This window comes from Cervus canadensis, chromosome 18, assembly GCF_019320065.1.
Source record: "Cervus canadensis isolate Bull #8, Minnesota chromosome 18, ASM1932006v1, whole genome shotgun sequence".
Classification (NCBI taxonomy): domain Eukaryota; kingdom Metazoa; phylum Chordata; class Mammalia; order Artiodactyla; family Cervidae; genus Cervus; species Cervus canadensis.
In genome coordinates this window covers 23,123,176-23,149,942 of record NC_057403.1, presented here as the reverse complement: position 1 = coordinate 23,149,942, position 26,767 = coordinate 23,123,176, and the positions used below count along the sequence as shown (strand labels likewise).

Sequence of the window (26,767 nt, the reverse complement as noted above, 5' to 3'; positions counted from 1 at the left end):
TCCACGCCGGACACGATGCGGCTGCCTGGCCCCAGCGGCCGCCGCCCCCTCCTGCTGGTGCTGCTGCTGCCGCTCCTTGCAGCCGCCGCCACCGCCGCCTCCGCCGCCGGCCCCAGCCCCAGCCAGGCCGTCGAGGTCGCGGCGATCCCGGGCCGTCCGGCCGGGTAAGCCCCGCTGCGGCCCCTTCGTCCTTGTGCCCCCTCCACCCAATAAGTCTGGCGGTCCAGGAAGACCAGGACTTTCGGATTTAGGGGAACATGTACCCACTGCTTCGTGATAGGGATGAAGAACCAGAGTTCTTGGATTTGTTAGGGGCCTCTGTTTTGTAGGGGTTAGAATCCGAGGTGTATTGAGGTTCTGAGCGGAGGGACTCCCCTCCGGTGCGGTAGAGACGGATGTGGCTTCAGGGAATTCTAGAGTTTATTTGGAGCAGGGTCCCAGTTTGTATGGGGATGGGGCTTTGGGTTCTCCTAGGATGATAGATGGGTGGGGCAGAGCTGGGATGGGGTCCCCAGGTTTCTGGGATGCTTAAGGAGGAAGAGTATGGGAGGTTATCTTGGCGCTTTAAGCAGGAGTTGAGACGTCCTGGTTTTCTGGGGTTTGGGAATGCTTGAATTAATTAATAGAGACCTTTTCCTATAAGACTTGGAGTTTGGTGTTGATGGCGGAGGGGCTTGTGGGAAATTGTGCGGAGGTGTGGTGGTGGTGGGGTGCTCAGATTTCACGAGGGTTAAGGATGCTTTAGTTGCCTAGAATTAGAGGATTCCGGGCTTGAATGAGGTACTTGATTTCGGGCTTGATTTCGCGGCAAGAGATCCAGAATTTCGTATAGATTTGGAGTTATAGCCACTCTTCCTGTCTACGGGTGACGAGATCGGAGGAAACAGTCTGCCCAGTACCCCCACCCCCCGCCCTGCGGCCCAGCGCTCCGTTACAAAGGCCCCGGGCTCCGCTCCCGCCTCGGTCTCTGCGAATACGTTTAGTAACCCGAGCCGCGCCGGGGGCGGGGCTGGGAAGGGGTTAACCCGGAGAAAAGGCGGGAGGGAATGACGGCAGGATCGGGGGTCAGGGAGGCTCCCACCCGGGCCGCCCCCTTCTCTACCGGGCCCCACCCGTCTAAAAAGAGTCCATACGGCCGACGTCCCCTTCGCAGCATCCCCCGCTCCTCCTCTCTCCTGCCCTGCGCGCGCGCCCATGGCCCTCGTCCCCCTTAGCCTGGGAATAATGGATTTGTCTGGGGGGCCCCTGGGTTGCGACGCACTTGCGCCCAAGCTGAGGACTCCGCCGGCCAGAATCGGAGACTCTCCCGGCGCGGAGATTCCTCCGAAGAACGACTCCTTCCTCGTGGTCAGGCGGGAAACTGAGGCCCAGGGACCAGGAGACTCTGGCTCCAGGACACAGAGCGTTGAAGGGCAGGAACGGGCTAGAACTCAGACCTCGGGATTCTCAGTGCTGGGCTGTGGCTCCTGTATCCCTGTCCACCTCTGCACCCCGCTGGACCCACAGTCAAAAGAGGACTTCCCTCCCCAGCCGTTGAGGCCTGTGGACGTGGCGCCATCTGCCGGCAAACTGCGGGATGACAGCTGAGTCCAGGACAGGGACGTGCGGGGAGGGCGGGGTTCTAGATTCCCAGAGCCGGCTTGGAAGTGCGCTTAGAAATCTTCTCTGAGTCTCTCTCTTTTTTAAAAAAATAATTTTTAAAAAAGACTTTAAAATGTCTTTTCCAATAATTCCTTACCCACAAACACTTCAGAAGAAAAATAAACGTGAGGTTGCTGTGACCTTTATCTAAACCAATTTGCCTCCCATTGTACAGATGGGGAAACTGAGGCATCGAGCGACGTGCCTCAAATTGGTCACATAACAACCCCAAGCACCCTCCAGCCTTATCTTGGCTTCCCCTCCCCTATCCCTCACCACTGTCCTTTGGGGAGTTCTATAGTGCTAGGGGCTGAATGACTTCCATCCCTCTATTTACAGTGTTCTTTCTTGTCGCTGCTGCCCAAGCCGATCGCCCAGAAGGAGCCGCTGCTTTAGAGGTGGGTTCTTGTAGGCAGGGTATAGGTTGGAGGGGAAAGATGGTAGAAGCAGAGGAGCTAGGGGGGGTCCCTTCCTCATCCCTCACCCCAGCTGGAGAGCTGGATGAAAGAAGAACTCGGTTGCCTCCTTTTCCACTTAGTCCCTGGCTGTCTCTGAAGCCTCCTGCAGGATCCGGAGCTGCCGGCCCGAAAAGTGTGCAGGCCCTCAGCGGTGCCTGGCTCCAGGGCCCCCAGAGCTGCCGAGCCCCAGCCCCAGCGTGAGGAAGAGACAGGTGTCCCTTAACTGGCAGCCACTGACGTGAGTGTGTGACCCTCTCCTGCTAGACGCTCCCAACCCCGCCATTTCCAGCACATATCCCTCTGCTCCCTGGGTCTCCTTTTCCTTGCTCTCTCTTTCTACCAACTTACGTCTCTGTTTCTATTTCTCCTTTTCTTGCCTATTGCTGTCTCTAGGCCTTCCGTTTCTCTCTCTCTGTCTCTGTCTCCGTGTCCTTATTGGTTCCTTGCATCTGTCTCTCTCTATTGGTTCTTTGCGTCTGTCTCTTTCTCTCATAGTTACCTGCCTCTTTCTTCTGTCTTCTCTCTCTCTCCCTCCCTCATCCCTGTTTATCCCACTGACTTTGTTCTTCCTAGCCTCTAAAGAATGTTCCAGGCCTGATCCCCAGAAAGAGATGGAAGGGGGATGCAGAGCCTCCAGTGGAAGACCTCCTGATGTAGGAGGTCCCTTCCAGCTGCGGGAGCTGGGGGGAGGGGGTCAGCCTAACCGCGGTGACAACTCCTTCTCTGCCCCCTCCCACCCAGGCTGCAGGAGGCCCGAGCCCTGCTGAGGCGACGGCGGCCCCGCGGGCCGGGGGCCCGGGCATTGCTGAGAAGGAGGCCCCCACAGCGCGCCCCTGCCGGCCAGTCCCGGGGTAAGAACGTCCGCCCTTCCTCCGCCGGGTTGGGGGGGGCGGTGAGGGGGGATGGGGGGGTTCCGGGCCAGATAAAGCCGTCTGGTTCCCACGGTGCAGCCGCCGCCTAGCCGCCCCCCACTGTAGCTCAGCACCCCTCCCCAGGACTCAGCCTCCTCTAGGGACCCCGGCGTCCGGCTTCGAGAGGTGAGTCCGGGACAGGACAAGACGCGGGCCAGAGGCGCTGACCCGCGGGGGTGGGGCCAGGAAGCCAAGCGTCCGGGCTCCCCGCGGCCGAAGAGGGGGGCTCTGTCCCGGCCGAGAGCGCCCGAACTAGCCCAGACAACAAAAGCGATTGTGCGGGTTGGCGCCTGCCAGGTCACCGAATGCCCCAAATTGCGGGGCGGCTAGGGGCCAAAGGCCTCCCACTGCTCTTCCGACCCTCCTCCCGCCCTCCTCCTGCTCCAGCTCTCAGCCCCTGGGCTAGCACACCCCCTAGTCTCCTCTACCCTCAAAAGTCTCCCTCCTGCTGTGGCCTTCAGCCCAGATGTGTCCCCTCCTCCCTAAAGTCTTCCAGATGTGGGCCTTCCGCCAGATGTGAGGACCCCCGCCCACCATCTCCCTCCACCGTTTCCCCTAATCCATTCTGACTTCTCCTCCCAGGTGTGAGGGTCCCGGTCAGATGTGACTGCATCCTCAACTGGGCCCCTCCAGCGTCCTGCCCACCAGGCAGACCCCCAGTCCCTTCGTGTGCCCAGGTGCGCCGACCCTTCTCCTCCCCCCCAAGATGTGCCACCTGGCTGCCCAGATGTGCCATGACAATCGCCTACCCAGATGAAGCCCCTGTCTCTGTGACTGAGGCGGAGACAGCCTTTAGTTTTCTCCCCAAATGCGGCCCCCACTCCTCTTTCCTCCTTAAGGACTCAGCCTGGTCTGGGGTGGGGTGTTGGGGGGACCGGCCCGCCCCCACCTGTTCCCTTCCCCGCCGCTCCCCTGCGGGCCCCATTCACTTGTTGGTGCGGGGCGGGAGCAGAGGGGGCGCCCCCCTCCCCGCTCCGAGTCTAGCGCCCAGCCTGCGCGCCTCTGGCTGCGCGCCCAGCCCCACGCGCCCCCGCGCGGCCGCCGGGGAGGGAGTGGTGGGGAGGGGGGGCCTGAGCGGGGGCGCGGCCGCCCTCCCCCGCGGGCGGGCGGGCGCGGCCGGGCCCCTCGGGCGGGCTGGGGCGGCGGCGCGGCGGAGCGCGGCGCTGCAGCCATGGCGGGCGGCGCGCGGCTGCTCTGGGTGTCGCTATTGGTGCTGCTGGCGCTGCTCCGGCCGCAGCCCGGGCTAGGTCGACCCCGAGAGCGCCTCCGCGTGCGCTTCACCCCGGCCGTGTGCGGCCTGAGCTGCGTCCATGGGCCCACCGGCCCCCGCTGCACCCCGACCTGCGCGCCCCGCAACACCACCAGCGTGGACAGCGGCGCGCCCGGAGGGGCGGCCCCGGGGGGACCCGGCTTCCGCGCCTGTGAGTGCGGGGTGGTGGTCCCGAGGGAGGGGTTCCCGGGGGGGAGGAGGAGGATCCCTGGGGATGAGGGAGACAGTCCCCAGGAAGAGGGATCCCAGATTCCTTGTGCCAGAGTGCTGGGGGATCCCCGGCTTATTTAAGGAAGAGAACCTCAAATTCCTGACTTTTGGGGTTGGATCCTGAGAGTCCTGATTCTGCAAGCAGTGAAGGTTCTCAGGGACCTGCGGTGTCCCATGTGAGGCGACTGGGGCTGACTTTCCTGCCTTTGAGTCAAAGTGGGGAATCTCAGAATTGAGGGGCTCTGGAGCTTGGGGGAAAGGGGTTTGAATCCTGTGACTGTGAGCAGGGGTCCCCAGAGTCCAAGGGAGAGTTCCAGGGCCTTGAGAAGCGGTTTCCCGTTTCTGCTTCTTTGGGTGGGAGGCATTAGGAAAGTCTAGGATGGGAGTGCCTGTGAGGAGGGGGATTGGGGTGTGAAAAGTCGATCCTGAGAGCTGAGAGGAAAGGTGTTCATAGGAGGGTCTCTGCCAGACCCGGAGTTGCAAGGGTCGCACGTGGACGAGCAATCCAATAGGCGGTCTGGGGGGAAAGGCGCCCCCTGGGGGCAGAGGGGACAGGAGGGTCTGCGCACCAGGCTCCTCTAGAGATGGAGAGCCCTGGCGGGGGCGGGGGGAGTCAGGTGAGGTAGGGGTGGTGGGCCACCTGTTGGCTCCAGGGCGTGGTGGTGGGTGGGCTCTCAGGGGCTGGGCCTACCTGCCCCCAGTCCCGGAGGCCCTCTGGAGTGGGGAGTGGGGGCCCCTGGCGCCGAGAACTCGCCCAGCCTGGCCCCCGGCCAACCCAGCCCCGGCCGGCGTGAGCTCATCTCTCGCAGGAGCCCCCGCCCGCTGCCACTCCCTCTCTCCACCCCTTCCTCCCCCTTTCCCTCACTCCCTCCCGGCCCAGCCTCAACGGGCCTGTGCCAGGCGCCGTGCCCAGGCGGGTGCCAAGCCCCTGGAGGCGCAAGGAGGGGACTGCGAGGGGTGGGGGGAGGGCTGACCTCGGGAGGACCTCGATGTCCTCAGCTCCTCACCCCTCCAGGGGTGTGGGACATGGAGTTGCCTGTGCCCATCTAGCGGCCCGCCCTGCCCTCAGGGAGCTGGGCCGGGGGGCCTACATTCAGGACAAGAGAAGACAAAGCAGTGTCTTTGATGGCTCGGAAATGCCCCCTCCCGCGACAGCTGCCCCCCAACAGAGACTCTTCCTATTTTGGAATCTTGATTCCTAGTTAAGCCTCTCCTAAGCCTGCCACTTAGTTAAGGACCCCTCTTAGAGCACCCTAGAGTCCTGGCCTGAGCCCCCTAACTAGGGGAGCTAAGAATCCTCTGCCCTCAGTCCCCATGCCCCTCCGCACTGCTATCAACAGACTCCAGAGACCAGCCCCTTCAGTGAAGTTCCCGCCCACTCTTCTGATGTAATCGCCCCAAACTGCACCCCTCACCAGAGAAATCTAGTTTTGTCCCTCAGCTACTCCTCCCCACTTCCAGGGGAAACCCCAGATTACAAAGGCTGTACAGTGATAACTCTACTCTCTAGCCGAATTCCCTTCCTGAAAAAGTTTCCCATTTTCTTCTATCTCCAGCTGAATCCCGTCAGAGATCCCCGATTGCTGGGTATCCAAATCCTTCTCTCCCAGCTGACACCCTCCCCCAGAAACTTCTGATCCCTCTATTTTCAGAGAAACCCAAAGGTGGTCTTGATCAGCTGATTCTCCCAAGAGGACTCCAGATACGGTGCTCCCCTCCACCAGCCATTAATCTAAAGACGTGGGTACCTTATCCCTTAGCTGAGAGGGAAGGGGGTATTCCACAATATCTTAGAACTTTCCCAGACAGCTGAGGCCGGGGACTCCCAAGAATCCCACTACTCCATCTCCACCTTGCTCTCAGCACCCTCAAATTGGCCGTTCCTTCGAAGTCACTAGAGTTCCGTTAGTAGGTAACTCTCCCCAAAAGGACTAAAGAGGTTCCTTCTGCCTCCGTTTCCTCTGGGATCGGCTCTGTTTCTGTTCCAGAAACCTCCTGAGGTCTTCAAACAGCGGAGGGCTGCCTTCTAACTGATCTCCTCCCAGGAGTCCAGTCTCCGTACCCGTATAAGTTGAGGGGGCTCCCTCTATGTTTTCCTGTCTCCAGTGTGTGGCTCAGAATCCCACACACGCCTTTCTGGACGGCCCCGGCCGCCTGCCCCATCCTCCCCTCCGCACAGCTGTCTCCAGCTGTTCTCGGCAGCCCCAGGGGAGAAAGGGAGGGGGTGCCCTCGCAGGATGTGTCCGGCCTTCTTTGGCTCAGCGGGCCCGGGGCTCCCCCAAGGGTCCAGAACGAGGAGCCGCCGCCCTGCCCCCGCCGCACCCCTCTCTTTGTTTACCCCGCCGCACAGCTGGCAGCGCCCCGCCCCAAGGTGGCCCGAGGCCCAGCGAGGACGCGCACAGGGGAGAGCAGGCGCGTTCCCGCTGGCCCCGCCCCGGGGCTACCGGAGGCGGGAAGTCAGAGCTGGAACCCGGGAGCCGGAGCCAGAGGGGAGGTGGGCGGAGACAAAGCGCGGGGATGTGGGGCTAGGACGCGCAGATAGCGGGGAGGTGGGATGAGAGGAGCGCGGGCGAGCGAGCCAGGGCAAACTAACGTGAGGAAGGGAAGGTGGGTGGGGCTAAACGCAGCAGGTTAGACGCTTCGATGGGAGGGGTTTGCAATCCCCAGGGGAGAAGAACGCGATGTGGGCGGGGCGCATAGAAGCGGGGGGCGGGGATAAACGCACAGCCTGTGGGCGGAGCTTGAACCGGCCTCAAGGGGTGCGAACGTGCCTAGAACGGTAAGAAGACAGAGTTGCGAGCACGGGATGGTGCCAAGGAGTGACTGAAGTGTAGGTTTAGTCAATGGAAGTGACAAGCGCTGGGTCTGACGGGGCTGGACCAGCAAAATATGGGCAGGACTAAACGCGAAGGCACGAGTTAGAGCGGGCGTGACTGAGCCTATAGGCGGGGCCAACGCCATCTGGGCGGGGCTAGTAAGCCTTGGACTCCGCCGGAAAGTGGGACTTGAGAGGGAGGGCGGGGCGATATGAAAGTGAAGGAGGAGCTTGGGGGCGTGGCAAGTGGACTCAGGGGGCGGAGCTACACCTCCAGGGGCTGGACCCAGCCAATGCCAGTGGCCAGGGTTAGTGGGGAGATGACACAAGACGGCTCAAGGCTGAATGACTTAGAACTGAGTGATGCCTTTGAGGCTGTAGTTATAACGTTACGGGTTGAGCTACTGAGGGGTTGTAGTTATAACGTTAGCGGCTGAGCTAAGTGAGGGTGCTCTTGTCCCAAGGGAGGATGCAAGGAGGGTTGCCGACCCTGAGTGTCCTCGCTGTCTCCCCAGTCCTGTGTCCCTTGATCTGTCACAATGGAGGAGTGTGCGTGAAGCCTGATCGCTGCCTCTGTCCCCCGGACTTCGCTGGCAAGTTCTGCCAATTGCATTCATCGGGCGCCCGACCCCCGGCCCCGGCCATGCCAGGCTTCACCCGGTCTGTGTACACCATGCCGCTGGCCAACCACCGCGATGATGAACATGGTGAGGAGCGTGCGGCCGGAGTTCCCTCCGTACCCTCCACCACCTCGTCGTCCCTCTGACTCCCGTGTGTCCTTCCTTCTCCTGAGTACCCTTCTCCACCGCGCCCTTTCCCCGCATTCCTACTCGTGCTTTGCCCCGCGGTGCCTCTCTGCAGGCGTGGCGTCTATGGTGAGCGTCCACGTGGAGCACCCGCAGGAGGCGTCGGTGGTGGTGCACCAGGTGGAGCGTGTGTCCGGCCCTTGGGAGGAGGCGGACGCCGAGGCAGTGGCGCGAGCGGAGGCGGCGGCACGATCGGAGGCGGCAGCGCCCTACACAGTGTTGGCACAGAGCGCGCCGCGCGAGGACGGCTACTCGGACGCTTCGGGCTTCGGTTACTGCTTTCGGGAGCTGCGCGGAGGCGAAGTGAGAAGAGGCGGGTGGGGAGGGGCCCGGAGCGTGCCACCGCGCGGGGGCGCGCTCACCCTACACTTCCCCACAGTGTGCGTCCCCGCTGCCCGGGCTCCGGACGCAGGAGGTGTGCTGCCGAGGGGCCGGCTTGGCCTGGGGCGTTCACGACTGTCAGTCTTGCTCGGAGCTCCTGGGTAAGCCCCAGGATGTCCCCAGGGTGCTCGGAGCTGGGGAGGACTGAGAACCCTGCCGCTCCCTGTACTCTGCCCGTAGATGTACCCTTACACGAATTCTAGCCACGCCTATCCCATTGTGGGGATCGTTTCCAGTCTAGACCCACCCATACCAGCTGGGACCATCCATCCCACTTTCTGACTTTGGCTAGCTACGCTGTTCTTACCCGACCTTCACGCCATTCGCCAACCTAAGGCTGACCTTGCGCTCAAACCACACTCAACACCTTTTAGTTCCTGCCACCCCATTTTCGCCCCCGCCCACTCCATTCTCGCTCCTGCCGCCCCTGGCCCACCCTTCTCCTCTCTCCACAGGTAACACCCGCCAGGGGGGCGCCCCAGATGGGCCGTGTCCAGCTGGTTTTGAAAGGGTTAATGGGTCCTGCGAAGGTGAGCTGGGGCAGGGGTGGGAAGAGCTCGGGTCCAGGGAAGGGGCTGGCGGGGAGCTGGCCCTGATGCCTCTGGAGTCACCCCCTTCCTCGTAGATGTGGATGAGTGCGCGACTGCGGGGCGCTGCCAGCACGGACAGTGTGCGAACACGCATGGCGGGTACACTTGCGTTTGCCCCGACGGCTTTCTGCTTGACTCGTCCCGCAGCAGCTGCATCTGTGAGCCGCCGGGGTCTGAGGCTGGTCCCGTGTCCACCCTATCCTCATGGCTGAGCATCCCTGGGTCTAATTCCCTTAGACCACACCCTCCCAGATCCTCCCAGATTCCCTGGTCCCGCCCCACCCCCCACCCCCCCAGTCACTGGTACCTCCCCTTCCGCACATCTCAGACGACTCTCTGGAGCCTCTTCGGCTCCTCTAAGAACCCCTCAAACCTTTTGAACTCAGATCTCCAGACTTTCATCAGCTCCTCTCAAGCCCCGATATTTCCTCATCTCTCGCGATACTTCAGATGCTGAGATCCTTCCCAGACCCCCTTTCACCCCCTCAGACTCTCCCCAAGCCCAGAACCCTTCTCAGACCTCCAGGCCCCCCGCCCCAGCTCTTCTTCAGACTCTCTCAGAGATTTCCCAGATGCCCTTCACACCCACCGAGCCCTCCTTGGGACCATTCCCCTACCTTCCAGATCCCCTAGTCCACTACACTGCTAACCCTTCCCTGAAGAATTTCCTCCCCGACCTCCCCAGCCCAACACGTGATCTCAGAGGCTAAGGGGCCGTGCTTCCGCGTGCTTCGAGACGGCGGCTGCTCTCTGCCCATTCTACGCAACATCACCAAACAGATCTGCTGCTGCAGCCGTGTAGGCAAAGCCTGGGGCCGGGGTTGCCAGCTCTGCCCACCCTTCGGCTCAGGTAAGTGCCTCCTAACTACCTTTCTCTAGCTTTTTTTTTTTTTTTGCGTGCGTGCTCTCTGTTCGACTCTTTGCATCCCCTTGGATTGTAGCCCTCCAGGCTTCCCTGTCCGTGGAATTTCCCAGGCAAGAATGCTGGAGTGGATTGCCATTTCCTACTCCAGGGGCTCTTCCTGACCCATGGATGAGCCCGCGTCTCTTGCATCTCCTTCATTGGTAAAGTGGATTCTTTACCACTTGGGCCACCTTGGAAGCCCACCTTTCTTTCAGTTCAGTTCAGTTCAGTCGCTCAGTCGTGTCCGACTCTTTGCGACCCCATGGACTGCAGCACACCAGGCCTCCCTGTCCATCACCAACTCTGGAGTTTACTCAAACTCATGTCCATTGAGTCGGTGATGCCATCCAACCATCTCATCCTCTGTCGTCCCCTTCTCCTCCCGCCTTCAATCTTTCCCGCCTTTCTTCAGAGTTGACGCTAACGGGCCTTCTAGGCTCCACCCCCAGACTCTCCAATCAGGTTGGACCCTACTCTTAGCCACACCCCCAGCCTTTGAGACAACCTATCATCAGAGTGGACTCCGTCTGGGACCCCACCCCATCTTGGGCCACACCCACACCTGTGGCCCAGGACCTTTAAGTTAGGCTGTGTCCCAGGAGCGTCACCCCCAGTCTCAACCTCTCATAGCCCTTGAGATATACTGCTTACCCAACCTTGTCTCGAGGCTTGGTCAAGTCCCCAGCTCCTGAGACACTGACTCCTATCGAAGTTCAGTTTTGGGCCCCGCCCAAGACACCCCTCTCCGAGACACCTCCCAGGCAATCTTTTTCTGCATAAAACCAGACCCCACAATGGACCTGATTGTTTCCTGGCCTTCAACCCTGTCCCTGTATACCCCAAACTAGACCCCGCCTTCAACTCCTGTCCCTGCCATCATCCCAAAGAGGGAAAAACATCCTTGGTCCCCCCACCCTTAGCCTCTGAGATGTCCCATTCTTTGGCCAGGGTACCACCCCATCACAGCATCCAAACCAAACCCCTAACACACCCCCAGGCCAAGCCTTCCCCACGATCAAGTCCAGACCCTCAACTCCCTCTTCTCTTTCTCCTTCACCGCCCTTCCGTCTTATTACCCCCACTCTCTTGCCCTTTCTCTGCCCATCTTTCTCCCTTTCCTGTTACCAGAGGGTTTTCGGGAGATCTGCCCAGCCGGCCCTGGCTACCATTACTCGGCCTCCGACCTCCGCTACAACACCAGACCCCTGGGCCAGGAACCACCCCGAGTGTCCCTCAGCCAACCCCGTGCCCCACCCTCCACCTCTCGACCACTCTCAGGTGAGCTGGTTTCTGGAGGAGGGGGTGTTGTCTCCAAGGGGCTGCCTCAGGCTCACCAAGAAAAGGGGGAATGATCAGGGACACCCAAATCCAGGTCTCCACTGCTGACACCGCTTCTTTACCAGGCTTTCTGCCCACTCATCGCCCAGAACCTCGGCCTGAGCCCCGTCCAGGCCCTGAGCTTCCTCTGCCCAGCATCCCTGCCTGGACTGGTCCTGAGATCCCTGAATCAGGTGTGGTAGAGGAAAGTGAGGGCAGTGATGGGGGGTATTACGGGCAAGAGTTCCAGGGAGGGAGGCTCCACTGTGAAGATTCTAGAACAGAAAAAAGAGGAATGTGACAGCCAGAGGAGTTAAGAAATGGGTGGGAAAAGATCAAGGTTTGCTGGGTGGGGTGGTGTTTACATCAGGGGCTGGAGTCAGACAGGCCTGGGTGCAAGTTCTCTGTCATTACTGTGAGGATTAAACAACCTGTCTGTGAAGTATGTAGGAGATAGTAAGTGCTCAGTTAATGTGAGACAGATAAGTGATTTTCGTGGAGGACACTAAGAACATATTTCAGGCAGAGGACTGGAGAGTGAAATATTTAAAAAATGGAGACTTTGGGGGTGGCAGTATGGGAGGATTCAGGGAGAAGATCTGATGAGAACATCGCATCCAGAGAGAAGACTGGTTTGAGGAGGGACACCCAGGAGGGTGTTTTAGGTAGAGGATCTGAGGGAATTGTACTGGGATGAAAGGGACGGGATTCGTACATGGGGGAACGCTGGCTCACTGGACCCCCGCAGGTCCCTCTGCAGGCGAGTGTCAGCGCAATCCCCAGGTCTGCGGCCGCGGACGGTGCATCCCCCGGCCCAGTGGCTACACCTGCGTGTGCGACTCCGGTTTCCGACTCAGTCCGCAGGGCACACACTGCATCGGTGAGCCAGGCTGAGGGGGGAGGATGGAGGCGGGGCGGGAGGCTGTACGCTGTCACCTCCTGACCAGGCCCTTCTGTACCCTCAGACGTGGACGAATGTCGCCGCGTTCCCACGCCTTGTGCTCCCGGGCGCTGCGAAAACACGCCAGGCAGCTTCCGTTGCGTATGCGGGCCGGGCTTCCGAGCCGGCCCGCGGGGTACGGAGTGTTTGGGTGAGAAATCCAGGCCCCACCCCAGCCGGGGTCTCGCTCCAGCTCTCCCTCTGGTGCAGTCCCCGCCCTCGCACGCTTTCCCACGTCCCTTCAGCCCAACTACTGCCTTGGCCTGGCCCCCGGCCCCGTCTCCAATCTCCAGACGGATTCCGGCCCCATCACTGCCTCTTTCGCAACCGGCCCGCCCTTCCGGTCGGGGCGGGTCCCTGCCTTCTATAGCCTGGCCCTCTCTATGGAGCTGGGTCCTGGCCCCGCCCTTTCATTGGCCCCGCCCTCATATAGCCCCGCCCCTTCTATGTTCCAGACTAGTGCCTTCCTTCTCCAAGGCCCCTCCCCTGACCCTCAACTGCTGTAATCCACCTCCTCACCATGACTCCTGATTTCCGCCCTGTCATACCATTGCCCCATCCCCAATTCACCCCTTGCCCCGCTCCTGCCTTCCCTTTTCTGGGTCTGCAAAGCTGCCCTTCCCGCCCTTCCCCAGTCCTTACCCTCCCCCAAATTGTCCCCCTCACGATTCCCCTCTCTGCCTCTGCCCAAGTTGGGTTCCCAACTCAGGTCCTGTCCTCCCCGCTGAAGCTCCGCTGCAGCCTTAAACCGACGCACTCCGAGCCCCTCTACCGCCCCTGGCTCCCGCTTCAGCCTGGCCCCTGCCCCAGCTTGACTCCGCCCCTGCCGTCCCCACATCCCCCCCACACACACCAAGCCGTCTGGGGGAGGGGAGGAGGCTGAGTGTCTGCCCCAGCCCCGGCCACCCTGTTTGTGCCCGCAGACGTGGACGAGTGCCACCGCGTGCCGCCACCGTGTGACCGTGGGCGCTGCGAGAACACGCCTGGCAGCTTCCTGTGCGTGTGCCCCGCGGGGTACCAGGCTGCGCCCCACGGAGCCAGCTGCCAGGGTGAGGGACTGGGCATGTAGGGGGGAAGGGAAGAGCAGCAGCGGTGCAGGATGCTGAGACCGAGCCAGGAGGCTGAATCGAGACAGAGGCCAGGCTCTGAGAACCAGACAGGCAGCTTGGTTGGGGACGAAGAGGCCAAGTGATGGAAAACAGAAAGGCTGAGTCATGGAGGTTGGAGAAACAGAGGGAGGTGGGTGGAGATGAAAGGGTAGAGTTATGAAGGACAGAGTTTAAGGAGGCCGGCTGATATGGACTAGAAAGAGTTCTAGGAAGCAGACAAACAGCTTCATAGGGATTGAAAAAATAGAGGGATAGAAGATGGAGGTAGGATGATGGATAGGATGGCAGAGTGATGAGGATAGAGAGCAGGGGCATTAGGACAGGGTGGCAGGATGGTGCAGGGTGAAAGGTCAGAGCAATGGAGGTCAGGGAGGCAGAATAGAGTATGGGGGGAGGGGCATAAAGGAGGTATGACCTGGGTCCCTTGTTCTGAGCAGATGTAGATGAATGTATCCAGAGCCCGGGCCTGTGTGGCCGAGGGGTCTGTGAGAACCTGCCTGGCTCTTTCCGGTGTGTGTGCCCTGCTGGCTTCCGAGGCTCGGCATGTGAAGAAGACGTGGATGAGTGTGCCCAGGAGCCACCGCCCTGTGGGCCGGGCCGCTGTGACAACACAGTGGGCTCTTTTCACTGTGCCTGCCCTGCTGGCTTCCGCTCCCGAGGGCCTGGGGCCCCCTGCCAAGGTGAGGGGGCCAGGTTTAAAGTCACTCCGTCTCCCCCCTTTGCTGTGGGGGCTGGAGAGAGACAGGTTTGAGAGGGGGTGGCAGAGAGGCAAAGGGATGAGACTCAGTGGAGGAGGACAGGGACAGAGGCCTGGGGAAAATGAGGGGGTGGGGAGGGTCTGGCTCCAGAGTCTTACCCCCTTTCTCCAAATATGAGGGTGCTCTCCACCCCTCCCCCCTTTTCTGGATGATGCTGGCTCAGCAGTAAAGCATCCATCTGCAATGCAGAAGATCATGTACAATGCAGAAAATACGGGTTAGATCCTGGGGTCAGGAAGATCCCCTGGAGAAGGAAATGGCAATCCAGTCCCAAGTATTCTTGCTACCCCATGAAAAGGAGTCCGGCGGGTTACAGCACCACCTTGTGCTTGTGGGAACTCTGAGGAAGGGACAGGGTTGAGGCACAGAAGGCATCATGCAGGAGGTGGTATCCTGGCTACTTCATGGCAGTTGGAGAGACCATTAACGGGGAAGCAATGCAAGGATCGGTCCTTCTGGCAGGAGGGGGCAGCCTGAGCAAGATCCAGGACACTGCCTCCAGAATGGGATGTTGGGGTGGGTGGTGATGGTAGGGGGTCCAGGCCCCTTCTTTAGCCCCACTGGCCTCCTCTGCCCCAGATGTGGACGAGTGTGCCCGTAGTCCCCCGCCCTGCGCCTATGGCCGATGTGAGAACACGGAAGGTGGCTTCCAGTGCGTCTGCCCCACAGGCTTCCAACCCAATGCTGCCGGCTCCGAGTGCGAGGGTGAGGCCGGGGAGGGAGGGAGGAATATGGATGGATGAGGGGGGCATTGGGCCACTCCTTCAAAGCCGCACTCTTGTCTGCTCCCCAGATGTGGACGAGTGTGAGAACCACCTGGCGTGTCCTGGGCAGGAGTGTGTGAACTCACCAGGATCCTTCCAGTGCAGGGCCTGTCCTGCTGGTCACCAACTGCACCATGGCCGATGTACTGGTAAGATCAGGTCCTGGGTGTGACCTTGGACCTGCCTCATGACTCCTGACTGAGACTGTGACCTCTGACCTGACCTGCAGCCTTCTAACCTCGATCTCAGTCCCCTTACCTGGACCACAACACCCAGAGCATGACTGTGATTCTTGACCTAGACTTGACCCCTGATCAGAGTGCAGTTTCTGATCTGGACAATGACCCTTGGCCCTGAATGTGATTTCTGCCTCTGTGATCAATGACCTTCAACTTGACTGTGACATTTGACCTTAGCCATGAACCCTGCTGATAACCCTGGGACCCCAGCCCTGGTAGCAGTTGTGCTGCTCCTGTCCTCTGGCCCTGTTTTCGACCTGTGACCCCTAAACTTGACTGTGACATCCGATCTAACCATAACTACCAACCGTAACCCTGACCATAACCCCTGACTCTGTGTGATGCTTGACCCTGTCTTTTTCACTTCCCCTGCCCTTCCTCAGGGTCCCTTCTCTGGAACCTGATTGGGTTCATGATCCTGGATCCCAACCCCTGACCAGAGACTCGGACCCCTGACTCATCAGAATGGCATCCAATTATCCTGCTTTATAATACCTGACCCCTTACCCTAACTAATGTCTGACCCCTGTCCCAGTCCCTTCACCTGCCCCTGGGATCCTGGCACAGGGAGTTCCCAGAAACCCAGACACAGGATCCCCCGATGATGGTCCCCAGGATTAGGGAGCCCTGGTCTCCCTTACCCAGTTCTGCTGTTGACTCTTCACCTCACATCCAACCAAAGACACTTCCCATCATTTCTTTCTGACCCTCATCCATCTGTCCCTAAGCAGAACCTCTTCTGAAGTCTCCATTCCCGCAGATGTGGACGAATGCAGTTCGGGTGCCTCCTGCGGCCCCCATGGACATTGCACTAACACCGAAGGCTCCTTCCACTGCAGCTGCGAGCCAGGCTACCGGGCGCCAGCTGGTCGGCCCGGGCCCTGCGCAGGTGGGCTGGGTGGGGAAAGGACTGGACAGCCTTGGGGTGGGCCCTGGCTTCCTGGGCAAAGCCTGGTGGGGAGGTGGGAGTTGGACTCAGGGACTGTATAGGTGGAATTTAGAGATTGGCCGTCTGGGGCGTGCCTTGCGAGCAGAGTTGCGGCTTTGTAGGCGGGGCTTGGGTACCGGGGGCGGGTCTGGTGACCCAGTCTGAACTCTGGGTACCCTAGACGTGAACGAGTGCCTGGAGGGCGACTTTTGCTTCCCCCACGGTGAATGCCTCAACACCGACGGCTCCTTCGCTTGTACTTGTGCCCCCGGCTACCGGCCCGGACCCCGCGGAGCCTCTTGCCTCGGTCGGTACCCAGGCTGGGCCTGGACCGGGAAAGGGTGGGGAAAGGGAGGGGCGGAGTTGGAGAGGAAAGGGGGAAAGGGCGGAGTCTGGATAAATTGGGCAGTGAATGGAAAGGCTCGAGCCAAGCTCTTCGGGAAGGTGGGGCTTGCAGGAAAGGGAGGAGCCTAAGGCAGGTGGGGGAAGGCGTTAGAGTCTCGGAGCCATAGGGGCGGGGAAAAGGCGGTGGAGGGGCGTGGTCTGGAATGTCAGGCAGGCAAGGAGAGTGGCTTGCGGTTGCCGACACTGTCCTGCAGACGTGGACGAATGCAGCGAGGAGGACCTCTGCCAGAGCGGCATCTGTACCAACACCGACGGCTCTTTCGAGTGCATCTGTCCTCCGGGACACCGCGCCGGCCCAGACCTCGCCTCCTGTCTCGGTGCGAGACCCCCCCCCCCCACCCCCGGCCAGATCCCTCTCCCCTATTTGTCTCCCTATCTGCCTCCCCTCTGCTGCTTCCTCCTTTCCCCTTTCCTGCGTCTCCCGCCTCCCCCTTCTGACTCTCCTCTGCCCTCCTTGACTCCCCCACCCGCTCTCCTTTCCCTCCTTGCCACCCCTCTTCCCCCGCGCCGCTTCACCCATCTGACTGCCCCCCCTCCTCCCTCAGATATTGACGAATGTCGGGAGCGCGGCCCGGCCTTGTGCGGGTCCCAGCGTTGTGAAAATTCCCCGGGCTCCTACCGCTGTGTCCGAGACTGCGACCCCGGCTACCACGCAGGCCCCGAGGGTACCTGTGACGGTGAGACCATTGCCCCCGCCCCCACGAAGAGCTTTCTTGATGACTAAGGAGTGGCTCCAGGCTTCACTTACCTCTCTCCCCATCGGTGCAAACAAGCTACTAGTGTGTCCTTACATTGTCTGTAGTGGGGAGACAGGAGGCTGAGGGAAGACGCTTCTATCAGGAAACAGGCCAAACCTCGCTTCCAGAAGCAGCACAGATTTGGGGGTGGGGGGAATGGTGTGCAGGTCAACATTTTGTGGAATAGATGAAATGACTGTGGACTGCCTTGGGTTCTTGGGTTGCCAGACCCCTGATTCATGGAAACCTAGTTTCATGGACCTCATTCACTAATTTCACAAGAATTCACTAAGCCCTACTGTGTGGGACACTGGCGGCAGAACAGGCAATAAGTCCAACAATAAATCCCTGTCCATGGGACTTCCCTGGTGGTCCAGTGGGTTAGACTCTGTGGTCCCAATGCAGGAGGCCCAGGTTCTATCTGTGGTCAGGGAACTAGATCCCACATGCTGAAACTTAAGATCCCACATACCACAATGAAGACCCAGCGCAGCCAAAAGAAAACAAACAAACAAATCTCTGTCCTCATGGAGCTGATGTTTTAGGGGGTAGAGACAGACAATAAATATGTAAATAACTCTGATTCATTCAGCAAATGATTTAGGGGCACCTACACCTGAGGATACAGTGAGGAACAGGACAGACACAAACCCCTGCCAACGTGGAGCTTGGATTCTAGGGAGGTGACAATTAGCATGCTAATAAATACATGGATATAAGTTTAAGAAGGGAAGTAAGGCAGGATAAATGGACACAGAGGACAGGTTAGATAAGTGTGGGGGGGGCTGGTTTAGGGGGGCTTGACTTAGACTGTGGAGTGAAGCAAGAGTGGGAGCCATGCAGATAGCTGAGGGGAGAGTGTTCCTGACAGGGAACAGCAAGTGCAAAGGTCCTGAGGTGGGGCCACGTTTAGGCTATTTGAGAAATGGTAATGAGGCCTTGCCTGCCTTAAGAGGTATCAATGCTTGTTGGTCAGACTTGTAGAATACCAGATTCAGAGACCTCTCAGGCACAGGAACTGGAAGCAGCACCAAGAGCCTGTGACTCCAGGCCTGTGACCCCCCTCTCTTTCCCCTCTGCCCTTCCCATGCTTTTGCAGACATAGATGAGTGCCAGGAATACGGCCCAGCGATTTGTGGAGCCCAGCGCTGTGAGAATACCCCTGGCTCCTACCGCTGCACGCCCGCCTGTGACCCTGGCTACCAGCCCACGCCAGGGGGCGGATGCCAGGGTGCGTGTCCCTGGGGCCATGGGTGAGATGCGGAGGGGATAGAAGTTCCAGCCGCGGCCTGACTGTCTGGTGGTTGCAGATGTGGACGAATGCCGGAACCGGTCCTTCTGTGGGGCCCACGCCGTGTGCCAGAACCTGCCTGGCTCCTTCCAGTGCCTCTGTGACCAGGGCTACGAGGGGGCGCGGGACGGGCGTCACTGCGTGGGTACGGGGCTCCTGGGGGAGGGCGGGGCCAGAGGGTGGGGAAGAGGCTGGTCAAGCCCTGCTCCTCTCCATAGATCTGAGTGCATGTAACCTTTAGGGGTATGGAATTTAGACCTTGGAATATAAGATCATCTTCATGTCAGTCAGGAGCCCCTATTAACTCAGACTTTATTTGGGGTATGCTTAAAAAATTCATGCATAAGGGAGTAGAAGTGCAGTAACCTTAAGTGTATGTAAACATTTTTTTCCTCCAACATTTACAAAAAAAAGTTTGGCAGCACATGGGACCTTAGTTCCCCAACCAGGGATTGAAACCCTGTCCCCCGCATTGGAAGGCAGAGTCTTAACCACTGGACCCCAGGGAAGTCTGCCAACATTTTATGAGAAAATTTTCCAAACATATGGCAAGTTAAAAGGCCTGTAGAGTGAATCTCTGCACAGCCATGACCTGCATTCTGTTATCATTATACTTGCTTCCTCACATGTCTCTCCATTCATCCACCTAATTTTTTGGAGAGATTTAAAATTAAATTGCAGGCATCACTATATCCCTCCCCCAAATGTTTCGTGCATAATGCATGTCATTAACCAGAGATCAATATGTGTTCACAGATATTTTTGAGGTTCAACTTACGTACAGTGCAATGCATGAGTCTTAATTATACATTCGCTTACTTTTGACAAATATGAACACATCAGGCTTCATTTCTTTAAAGGGAATCAAAACCGTGAAGTTCAGGGAAATATTTGAACTTCGGAGATATGTGAATATAGGAGTTAACGAGGCTTGCTGTCTCCCAGCTCTGCTATCCTCTATTGCATTTATCTTCAGGCAGATTCTCTTTTCACAATAACGAAAGGGGCCCTCGCACCTCTGGCTGACATCCTCAGCTTGCCATCCCTAGCTACAGAGGGAGGCTCTGTGTATTTATAGAACAAGTTCCAAGACTGGCTTTGATTTGCCCAGCTGGGTCACTGCCTGTCTCGGAACCAGAGAAATGCATCAAGCTGCTTGACCTGCTCAAAACACATGGGTTGAAAAATGGAGGAGCAGAGGGCTCCCGTGGGGAAATCAGGGTTTGTCACTGGAACATAAGTAGAGGATGGCATCTGAGCCATTAAAATACTTGAAAGCAAAAAAAAAAAAAAAATACTTGAAAGCTCAGACTTTTATGGAATTCCAGAATTTTACCATCCTTGACTCCCTCTTCCCTGTTGTCTCCTGCTCACAGATGTGAATGAATGTGAGACACTACAGGGCGTGTGTGGAGCTGCCCTGTGTGAGAATGTGGAAGGCTCCTTCCTCTGTGTCTGCCCCAACAGCCCTGAGGAGTTTGACCCTATGACTGGGCGCTGTGTTCCCCCTCGGACCTCTGCTGGTGAGACTGAGATCAAAGTCTACTTAACTGATGGCTGTTGGCCCTGCAGAAAAGTCCTGAGCTCTAACCATTCCTGATGTGGACAGCTGCCATCAGTTAGATGCTGTTGTTTTAAACAAGAAAAAATTTGCAAAACACAGGAGTTAACCTAGGTGTGGGACTCAGTGTCAGGAGAAGTAGATCATGGTTCTGACTTGACCAGATTCCTCCATTCAACAAATGTTCACTGTGTTTAGGCCCTTTTCTGGTCACTGAGAACACAATAGTGACCAGAAAAGACCACCCTGTCTCCAAGGAGCTCACAATCCAGTGGGGACAGATAGCAATATAGCCTGACAGTAATCATCTAGAGAAATCAGGACTGTGATGGAGGCAAGAGCCATGGGGTAGGTGGGGAGGAGAGGGCAGGTGAGAGAGGGGCTCTAGCAGCTCCAAGTGGACAGGTTGTGGGGCTGCCTAGGTCGGGGAGCAGCGTCTAGGCCTAGGTCTGGGTTTGAGTATGAAGATTCCCAGGCCGGTTTGGGATGTGTTGATTAGGAGGCCTCAGGGAGGCCTCTAGGAGGCCAGGGAAATGCCCTCTTCTCCTACCTGAACTGCAGGTGGGATGAGGGGCCAGATGCTTGGGAGAGGGAGGTAGGGAGGTAAGAGGTAAAGAAATGAGAGGAGGCAAGAATGGAAGAGACCATGGCCGATGGTGAGGGGTGTGGAGCCAGGCTCTGCCACACGGGGGCCTCAGTTTCCCCATCCTTAATGGGCTAAAGCCCCTTGTCTCCCCAGGTACGTTCCCAGGCGCACAGCCCCATGCACCTGCCAGCCCCAGTCTGCCGGCCAGGCCCCCACCCCCGCCCCCGCCTCGCCGGCCCAGCCCACCTAGGCCGGGCCCTGTGAGCAGCGGGCGCAGGGAGTGCTACTTTGACACGGCGGCTCCGGATGCCTGTGACAACATCCTGGCTCGGAACGTGACGTGGCAGGAGTGCTGCTGCACTGTGGGTGAGGGCTGGGGCAACGGCTGCCGCATCCAGCAGTGCCCGAGCCCCGAGACAGGTGGGCATGGGCCTCGGGGTGCACGCAGGGCTGAGGGTTTGGGTAGAAATAGGTGGACATGGGACGGGGACAAGGGGACACACTTGGACAGGGGGCAGAGGTGCTGGTATCGCATGGGCAAGGGTGACTTGCCAGCCAGGTGGGCATCAGGCTGAGAGGTGGATACAAATAGGCGCAGGGGCTGAAGTCTTGGGCGGTGAAGGGCAGGCATGGGGCAAGAGTGAGCACTGAGGCAAGTGGGCACAAGCAGGCCCAAGGCAGGGGCCAGGGCCAGGGTGTGGGGGCTCAGCCCTGTCTCTGTGTGCAGCTGAGTACCAGTCATTGTGCCCCCATGGCCGGGGCTACCTGGCGCCCAGCGGAGATCTGAGCCTCAGGAGAGGTAAGGCTCACCCGCCCTGTCTCCAGCCCAGCTCTGTCTCACCCTGTCTGTTTTCTTCATCTCTCTCTCTCCTGTCTCCTGTCTTTCCCCTTCCCACCCCTATCTTCTCTCTGTCTCTGGGTTTTTGTCACCATCTCTTCCTCCTTCTCTTTCATGATCCTGCCCTGAAGCCACACACTCCCCTCCCCCGATCCAGCCCATCCCACCACCTGGCCCTCCCCCATCTCTGGTGAGGCGCGTGCCTCTGATCATCTTTCCCGCAGACGTGGACGAGTGCCAGCTCTTCCGAGATCAGGTGTGCAAGAGCGGCGTGTGCGTGAACACAGCCCCAGGCTACTCGTGTTATTGCAGCAATGGCTACTACTATCACGCCCAGCGACTGGAGTGCATCGGTAAGAGCCCCCCCCCCCACCTTCACCATCACCCCCACCCTCGCCTGGGACTCTTTCCAACCCTTGGTCACGCCAGCGCCTCTCTGGAATGTGACCACCACCAGCAGGAAGTCGTTGCTGAAGTCTAGACTCCATTTATCAGATTGTCAATGCACTGGGGAAAGGGCAAAGGGGAGGAGGCTACTTCTTAATCACTCCCTCCATGCCTCCCTAGATAATGACGAGTGCGCGGACGAGGAGCCAGCTTGTGAGGGCGGCCGCTGCGTCAACACTATCGGCTCTTATCACTGCACGTGCGAACCCCCACTTGTGCTGGACGGCTCGCGGCGCCGCTGCGTCTCCAACGAGAGCCAGAACCTCGGTAGTCTTCCCGCGCCCCGCCCCGTCAATTACCACGCCCCAGTCCCGCCCACGCCGTCCAGCCCCTCTTAACCTCCGCTCAGCCTCATGCCTACACCCGGGCCACGCCCCTCGCGCGTGGCTCGGTCACGCCCCTTAACGCCCCATTTAGCCTCTGGTCTTGGCATTTGCCTCTCAGAACCAGAGGCCAGCTGGCGTGGTTAAAGACGAAGGTTTCAGAGGAACCTCCCTGCCACTTGCTGGTCCCGTGTACACAAGCACGTTTGCTTATTCCCTCTTGGACCCCCAGCACATTGGGTAGATTGGCAGTAGCCCCTACCTTAAGAGGGTGGTTCTAAAGAATTCTGTTTTCAAGAACAGAAGGAGGACCTGGTCTCACTAAGTGCTAAAAGCATGCTTTCTGTTATTTCCCTGTGTGTCTCTGTCTCTTTGCACCTCTCTCTGAGTTTCTGTCTTTAGGCTTTTCTCTAAATTTCTGACCCTCTCTGCATCTGTCTTCGCTTTTAGGTCTTTCTCTCTGAACCTTTGCTTTCCTGTGTTTCACTGAATCTCTTTTGATGTGTTTGTCTTTATTTCTTTGGGTCCTTTCTCTCTTTTTGCCCATTGACCCAAACTCTCTTCTTTTGCTTCCTCTTCCTGCAACATCCTCCCACACTCTTATCTAAGACGTCATTCAAACAACAATGCTCAGAGAGGAAAAGCAACTGCCCTGGGGTCACAGAGCCTCCCAGAGGCCAGGCTTGGATAGATTCCTCCTCTCCAGACCCTATCTCCCTCCTATTTGATGACTCCGTGCCAGGCCAAGCCCTGTACTCACCTGGAGCTACTTCAGAGGACTTCCGGAAGCCACATCACAGCTTGATGAGACAGCATGAGAAGGACTGAATGATAGGGAGGGGCTGGCTGGGCTGAAGGAGATTGAGCAACTTGGGAAGACTTGAGTGTCTTCTTCCTGCCTTGATGCATGCTGTCTCTGCCCTCAGATGACAATCTGGGAGTGTGCTGGCAGGAAGTGGGGGCTGACCTCGTGTGCAGTCGCCCTCGGCTGGACCGCCAGGCCACCTACACAGAATGCTGCTGCCTCTATGGCGAAGCCTGGGGCATGGACTGTGCCCTCTGCCCGGCCCAGGACTCAGGTACCGCCACCGGCCTGGGCTGCACGCAGAGACTCTGCCCCTCAGGCTCCAAATCCAGTCCCAGACTCCCAGTGTCAGACTCCAAGACACCCCCAAACTCAGCCCCTCAGACCCCTATGTCCCAGCCCATTCCTAAATCTTGGTTTCTTAGGCCCCAGGTCACAACTGTGACCAAGCCTCAACCACAGAAAACCCAAGGCCTGACTCAGCAGGTGTCATAGTTCTAGTCCCATAGGACCCTGAGGTCTGGGCTTTCAGACCCTCAACCCTCTCTGGAACACCAAGACAACCCATGAGAACCCTCCCCCAAAGCCTGGACCTTTAGAACTCAAATGCCAGTTGCTCAGATCCTGCCATCCTGGCCCCCAGACTCTGGTCATAGCTCACAAACCTCCAAGTTCCACTGGCTTGGATATTCACATCCAAGTGCCTAAGAGGCCAGCCCACAGCAACAGAGATCCCGCTTGCCTTGTCTCTTAAAAGCCCAGAGTCCCCCATTTCTCAGCCCTTGGGAAACCAGTGCCAGCCCCAGGTCCTTGGTCCTCTGACTTCCAGGTCCCATGGCTCAGATCCACTCCCATGCATCCTGACCCCTCAGGTCCCTGATACTTACCAGTCCTAAAACACCTCCATCCCACCTTCATAGGCCCCTAGCCCCAGATCTCATGGGTCCCCAAATTCCATCACTTGGATCCTGACTTCTAGCTGTAGTCCTCAGTACTCCTGACCTCAGTGCCTTGGAATCCCAGTCTCAGTCCTCAGACCTTCGGTCCTGGCTCCAGAACCCCTGATCCCAACCCTGCAACCCCAACCTGCTCCTTTGACACCCATCTAATGTCTCAGCCCAAGCCCCTCCCACCCTCTCCTCCAGGCTCCTCTTCCCTGAGGGGGGACATAAATAGCCGGTGCCGGGGAAGCCCGAGCTGATTGTTAGGCTTGGCTCCTATTTGCAGATGACTTTGAGGCCCTGTGCAACGTGCTGCGCCCCCCTGCATATGGACCCCCGGGGCCAGGTGGCTTTGGACTCCCCTACGAGTATGGCCCAGACCTAGGTCCACCTTACCAGGGCCTTCCCTATGGGCCTGAGTTGTACCCACCACCCGTCCTACCCTATGACCCCTACCCACCGCCACCTGGGCCCTTCGCCCGACGGGAGGCCCCTTACGGGACGCCACCCTTCGACATGCCGGACTTTGAGGACGATGGTGGCCCCTACGGTGAATCCGAGGCTCCTGCTCCATCCGGCCCGGGCACCCGCTGGCGCTACCGGTCCCGTGACACCCGTGGCTCCTTCCCAGAGCCCGAGGAGTCGCCTGAAGGTGGAAGCTATGCTGGTGAGTACTGAGGCCCGAGTGATGAACGCCAAGTGTACAGAGATGGCGATAGGAGAAGGGAAGGAGGGAGGGCCGGGGAGAGACAGAGATAGAAACAAAGAGAAGTCGGGGCAGACACAGGCTCAGAGAGACAGGGAAACAGAGATATTGTTGGAGAGAGCGACAGAGAGCAGAGATGAAGAGGAACAGAGCCGTCTCAGTAGATGAACCGAGAAAACGATGAGGACAGAGGGAAAAGCTAGAGAGAACAGAGCCAAGTAAACATCCCAGCCCCACAGCGCCGCCCACAGCCCTGGAGCGGGATGGACAGTTTAGAAGGGGACCCCGGGAATCAGGGGCAGGGCCCCACTTGAACCCCGGAATCCCCACACTCTCCGCAGGCGCCCAGGCTGGGCGCTACGAGGGCCTGGAGGCAGAGGAGTGCGGGATCCTGGATGGCTGCGCCCACGGCCGCTGCGTGCGCGTCCCCGAGGGCTTCACCTGCGACTGCTTCGACGGCTACCGCCTGGACATGACTCGCATGTCCTGCGTTGGTGAGGGCGTGGGCCAGGGCCAGCATCGAGGGTTTGGAGATAGGGTGGAAAACCTTTACTAGCAGCGGTGGGTAATCAGGGTCGTCAGGAAGACCGGCCAAACGGCTAAGCAAGGGAACAGGGATGGGGCATGCCTGAAGATCAGGTTGGGAGGAAAGCCAGGCTGTGACCACAGGACCAGGGCTGGGCTTGAAGCTGGATGGAGAGAATAGAATCCTGCAGGCGTGATTGCTAAGGACTCCCAGGGCTACTTTGAACAATTTGCTTGACTTCTTTGAAGAACCTTCAGTCTTCCCATCTGTAAAATGGGAATATGAATTATGTCTGCCTAGTTTAGACAGCAGGAAAGCGGAGTGGTTACAAGCCAGGACTCTGGGCAGTTGCATAGACCTCAGGCTCTGTCCAGCAGCGTGATATGTGATCCCAGACAGGTCACTGTCCCTTGCTCAGTTTTTCTCATCTGAAAAATGAGCATATCTTACATAAGCCATTTCACAGAGCCGAGAACATAGATTTGCAATGACAGTGTAAACCAAAGCTCAGCGAAGGGAACTGACTTTCCCAAAGAGCTAAGAAACAGCAGGGGGCTGGGCACTCGAGAGTCGTTTCGAGCTGGTCTGAGAATTTCCTGGGCTTTTTGTGTGACACGGGGCGAGAGGCTTCCCCATGCTGAGCCTCAGTTTGCCCAGTACCTACCTCATAGGGTTATTAGGAGGGATAGTTAATACAGGTAATATGCTCAAAACAGTGTCTGGCACAACAAGCGTTTGTGGTTGTTGATATCATCATCAGTACTGATTTCCTAACAAAACCCCAGTGTCCTAGGATCTACCATACCCATCTCACAGAACACACAGCTGAAGCGCAGAGAGGTTAAGTCACCTGTCCAGACTCACACAGCCAACAGTCTCCACTCCAACAGGAGACTCAGCATCACAACCCTCAGGGGCCAGCGAGGCGGGCTCCTGGGTCCCCAGCCCTGAATAGCACTCCTGGTATCCCCTCTCCCCAGACATCAACGAATGTGACGAGGCCCAGGCGGCCGCCCCGCGCTGTGTCAACGCGCGCTGCGTCAACACCGATGGCTCGTTCCGCTGTATCTGCCGCCCAGGATTCGCACCCTCACACGAGCCGCATCACTGCACGCCCGCCAGACCCCGGGCCTGAGTCCCCAGCAGCCCCGGGCCGCAAACTCCGCGCTTGCGCACGCGGGGTCCCTGCTGCGCAACCCTGCCACCCGCCCGCTTGCGCGCATGCGCACAGGGATGCCGGACCCGGCGGAGAGGCGGGTCGGTGGGACAGATGGACAGAAGGAGCAGCCTTCCTACCGACGCCACGGGCCCAGGCTTAGCCCACGGTCCCCTTCACATTCCTGCTCCTTTTTATAAAAATGTTCAATTAAAAAACACCTATTTTGTACCTTCCGCCTCTGTCTGCCTGATGTTTCTCAAAGTTTGGCTCCAGTTTGTTCTTTGAGCCACTAAATTACATCCTCTCCCCTTTGCTGCGCCTCTGTCGCTTGCTCTATCTCTGCCTCCTTTGGTCCCTGCTTTTCTCCTGTGTCTGTTTCTTTGTCTCTGCCTTCGGGCTCT

The 26,767-nt window shown here is 58.7% G+C and overlaps 1 protein-coding gene across 6 annotated transcripts; it reads left to right on the top strand.

The window, feature by feature from the left end:
• LTBP4 (latent transforming growth factor beta binding protein 4) lies at window positions 1-26,599 on the top strand. Of its 6 annotated transcripts, none has more exons than XM_043435774.1 (33): window positions 1-164; window positions 1,981-2,039; window positions 2,199-2,337; window positions 2,841-2,950; window positions 7,821-8,012; window positions 8,167-8,414; window positions 8,491-8,593; window positions 8,948-9,022; window positions 9,118-9,240; window positions 9,768-9,932; window positions 11,115-11,264; window positions 11,390-11,497; window positions 12,052-12,183; window positions 12,269-12,394; window positions 13,167-13,292; window positions 13,790-14,032; window positions 14,690-14,815; window positions 14,904-15,023; window positions 15,874-16,002; window positions 16,223-16,348; window positions 16,641-16,763; window positions 16,992-17,123; window positions 18,283-18,414; window positions 18,494-18,619; window positions 19,851-19,997; window positions 20,775-21,041; window positions 21,349-21,420; window positions 21,684-21,812; window positions 22,027-22,173; window positions 23,156-23,308; window positions 24,262-24,642; window positions 25,023-25,175; window positions 26,188-26,599. In XM_043435774.1, the coding sequence occupies exons 1-33, from the start codon at window positions 16-18 to the stop codon at window positions 26,340-26,342; spliced, it is 4,866 nt and encodes a 1,621-aa protein (XP_043291709.1). In that variant the 5' UTR covers window positions 1-15; the 3' UTR covers window positions 26,343-26,599. The 6 variants fall into 6 exon arrangements, with proteins under 6 accessions (XP_043291709.1, XP_043291713.1, XP_043291712.1 ...); XM_043435777.1 differs by lacking the exon at window positions 1-164 and adding an exon at window positions 1,256-1,582 and having other exon boundaries at window positions 2,180-2,337; XM_043435776.1 differs by lacking the exon at window positions 1-164 and adding an exon at window positions 1,562-1,598 and having other exon boundaries at window positions 2,180-2,337.
• The last annotated feature ends 168 nt before the right edge of the window (window positions 26,600-26,767 follow it).

Excerpts from the sequence above, each read along its gene's own strand:
- LTBP4 (XM_043435774.1), top strand. The coding sequence starts at position 16 with ATGCGGCTGCCTGGCCCCAGCGGCCGCCGCCCCCTCCTGCTGGTGCTG. Across the intron at positions 11,498-12,051 it reads TCCTGAGATCCCTGAATCAG|GTCCCTCTGCAGGCGAGTGT; the intron begins GTGTGGTAGAGG and ends GGACCCCCGCAG. Across the intron at positions 16,349-16,640 it reads CCGCGGAGCCTCTTGCCTCG|ACGTGGACGAATGCAGCGAG; the intron begins GTCGGTACCCAG and ends ACTGTCCTGCAG.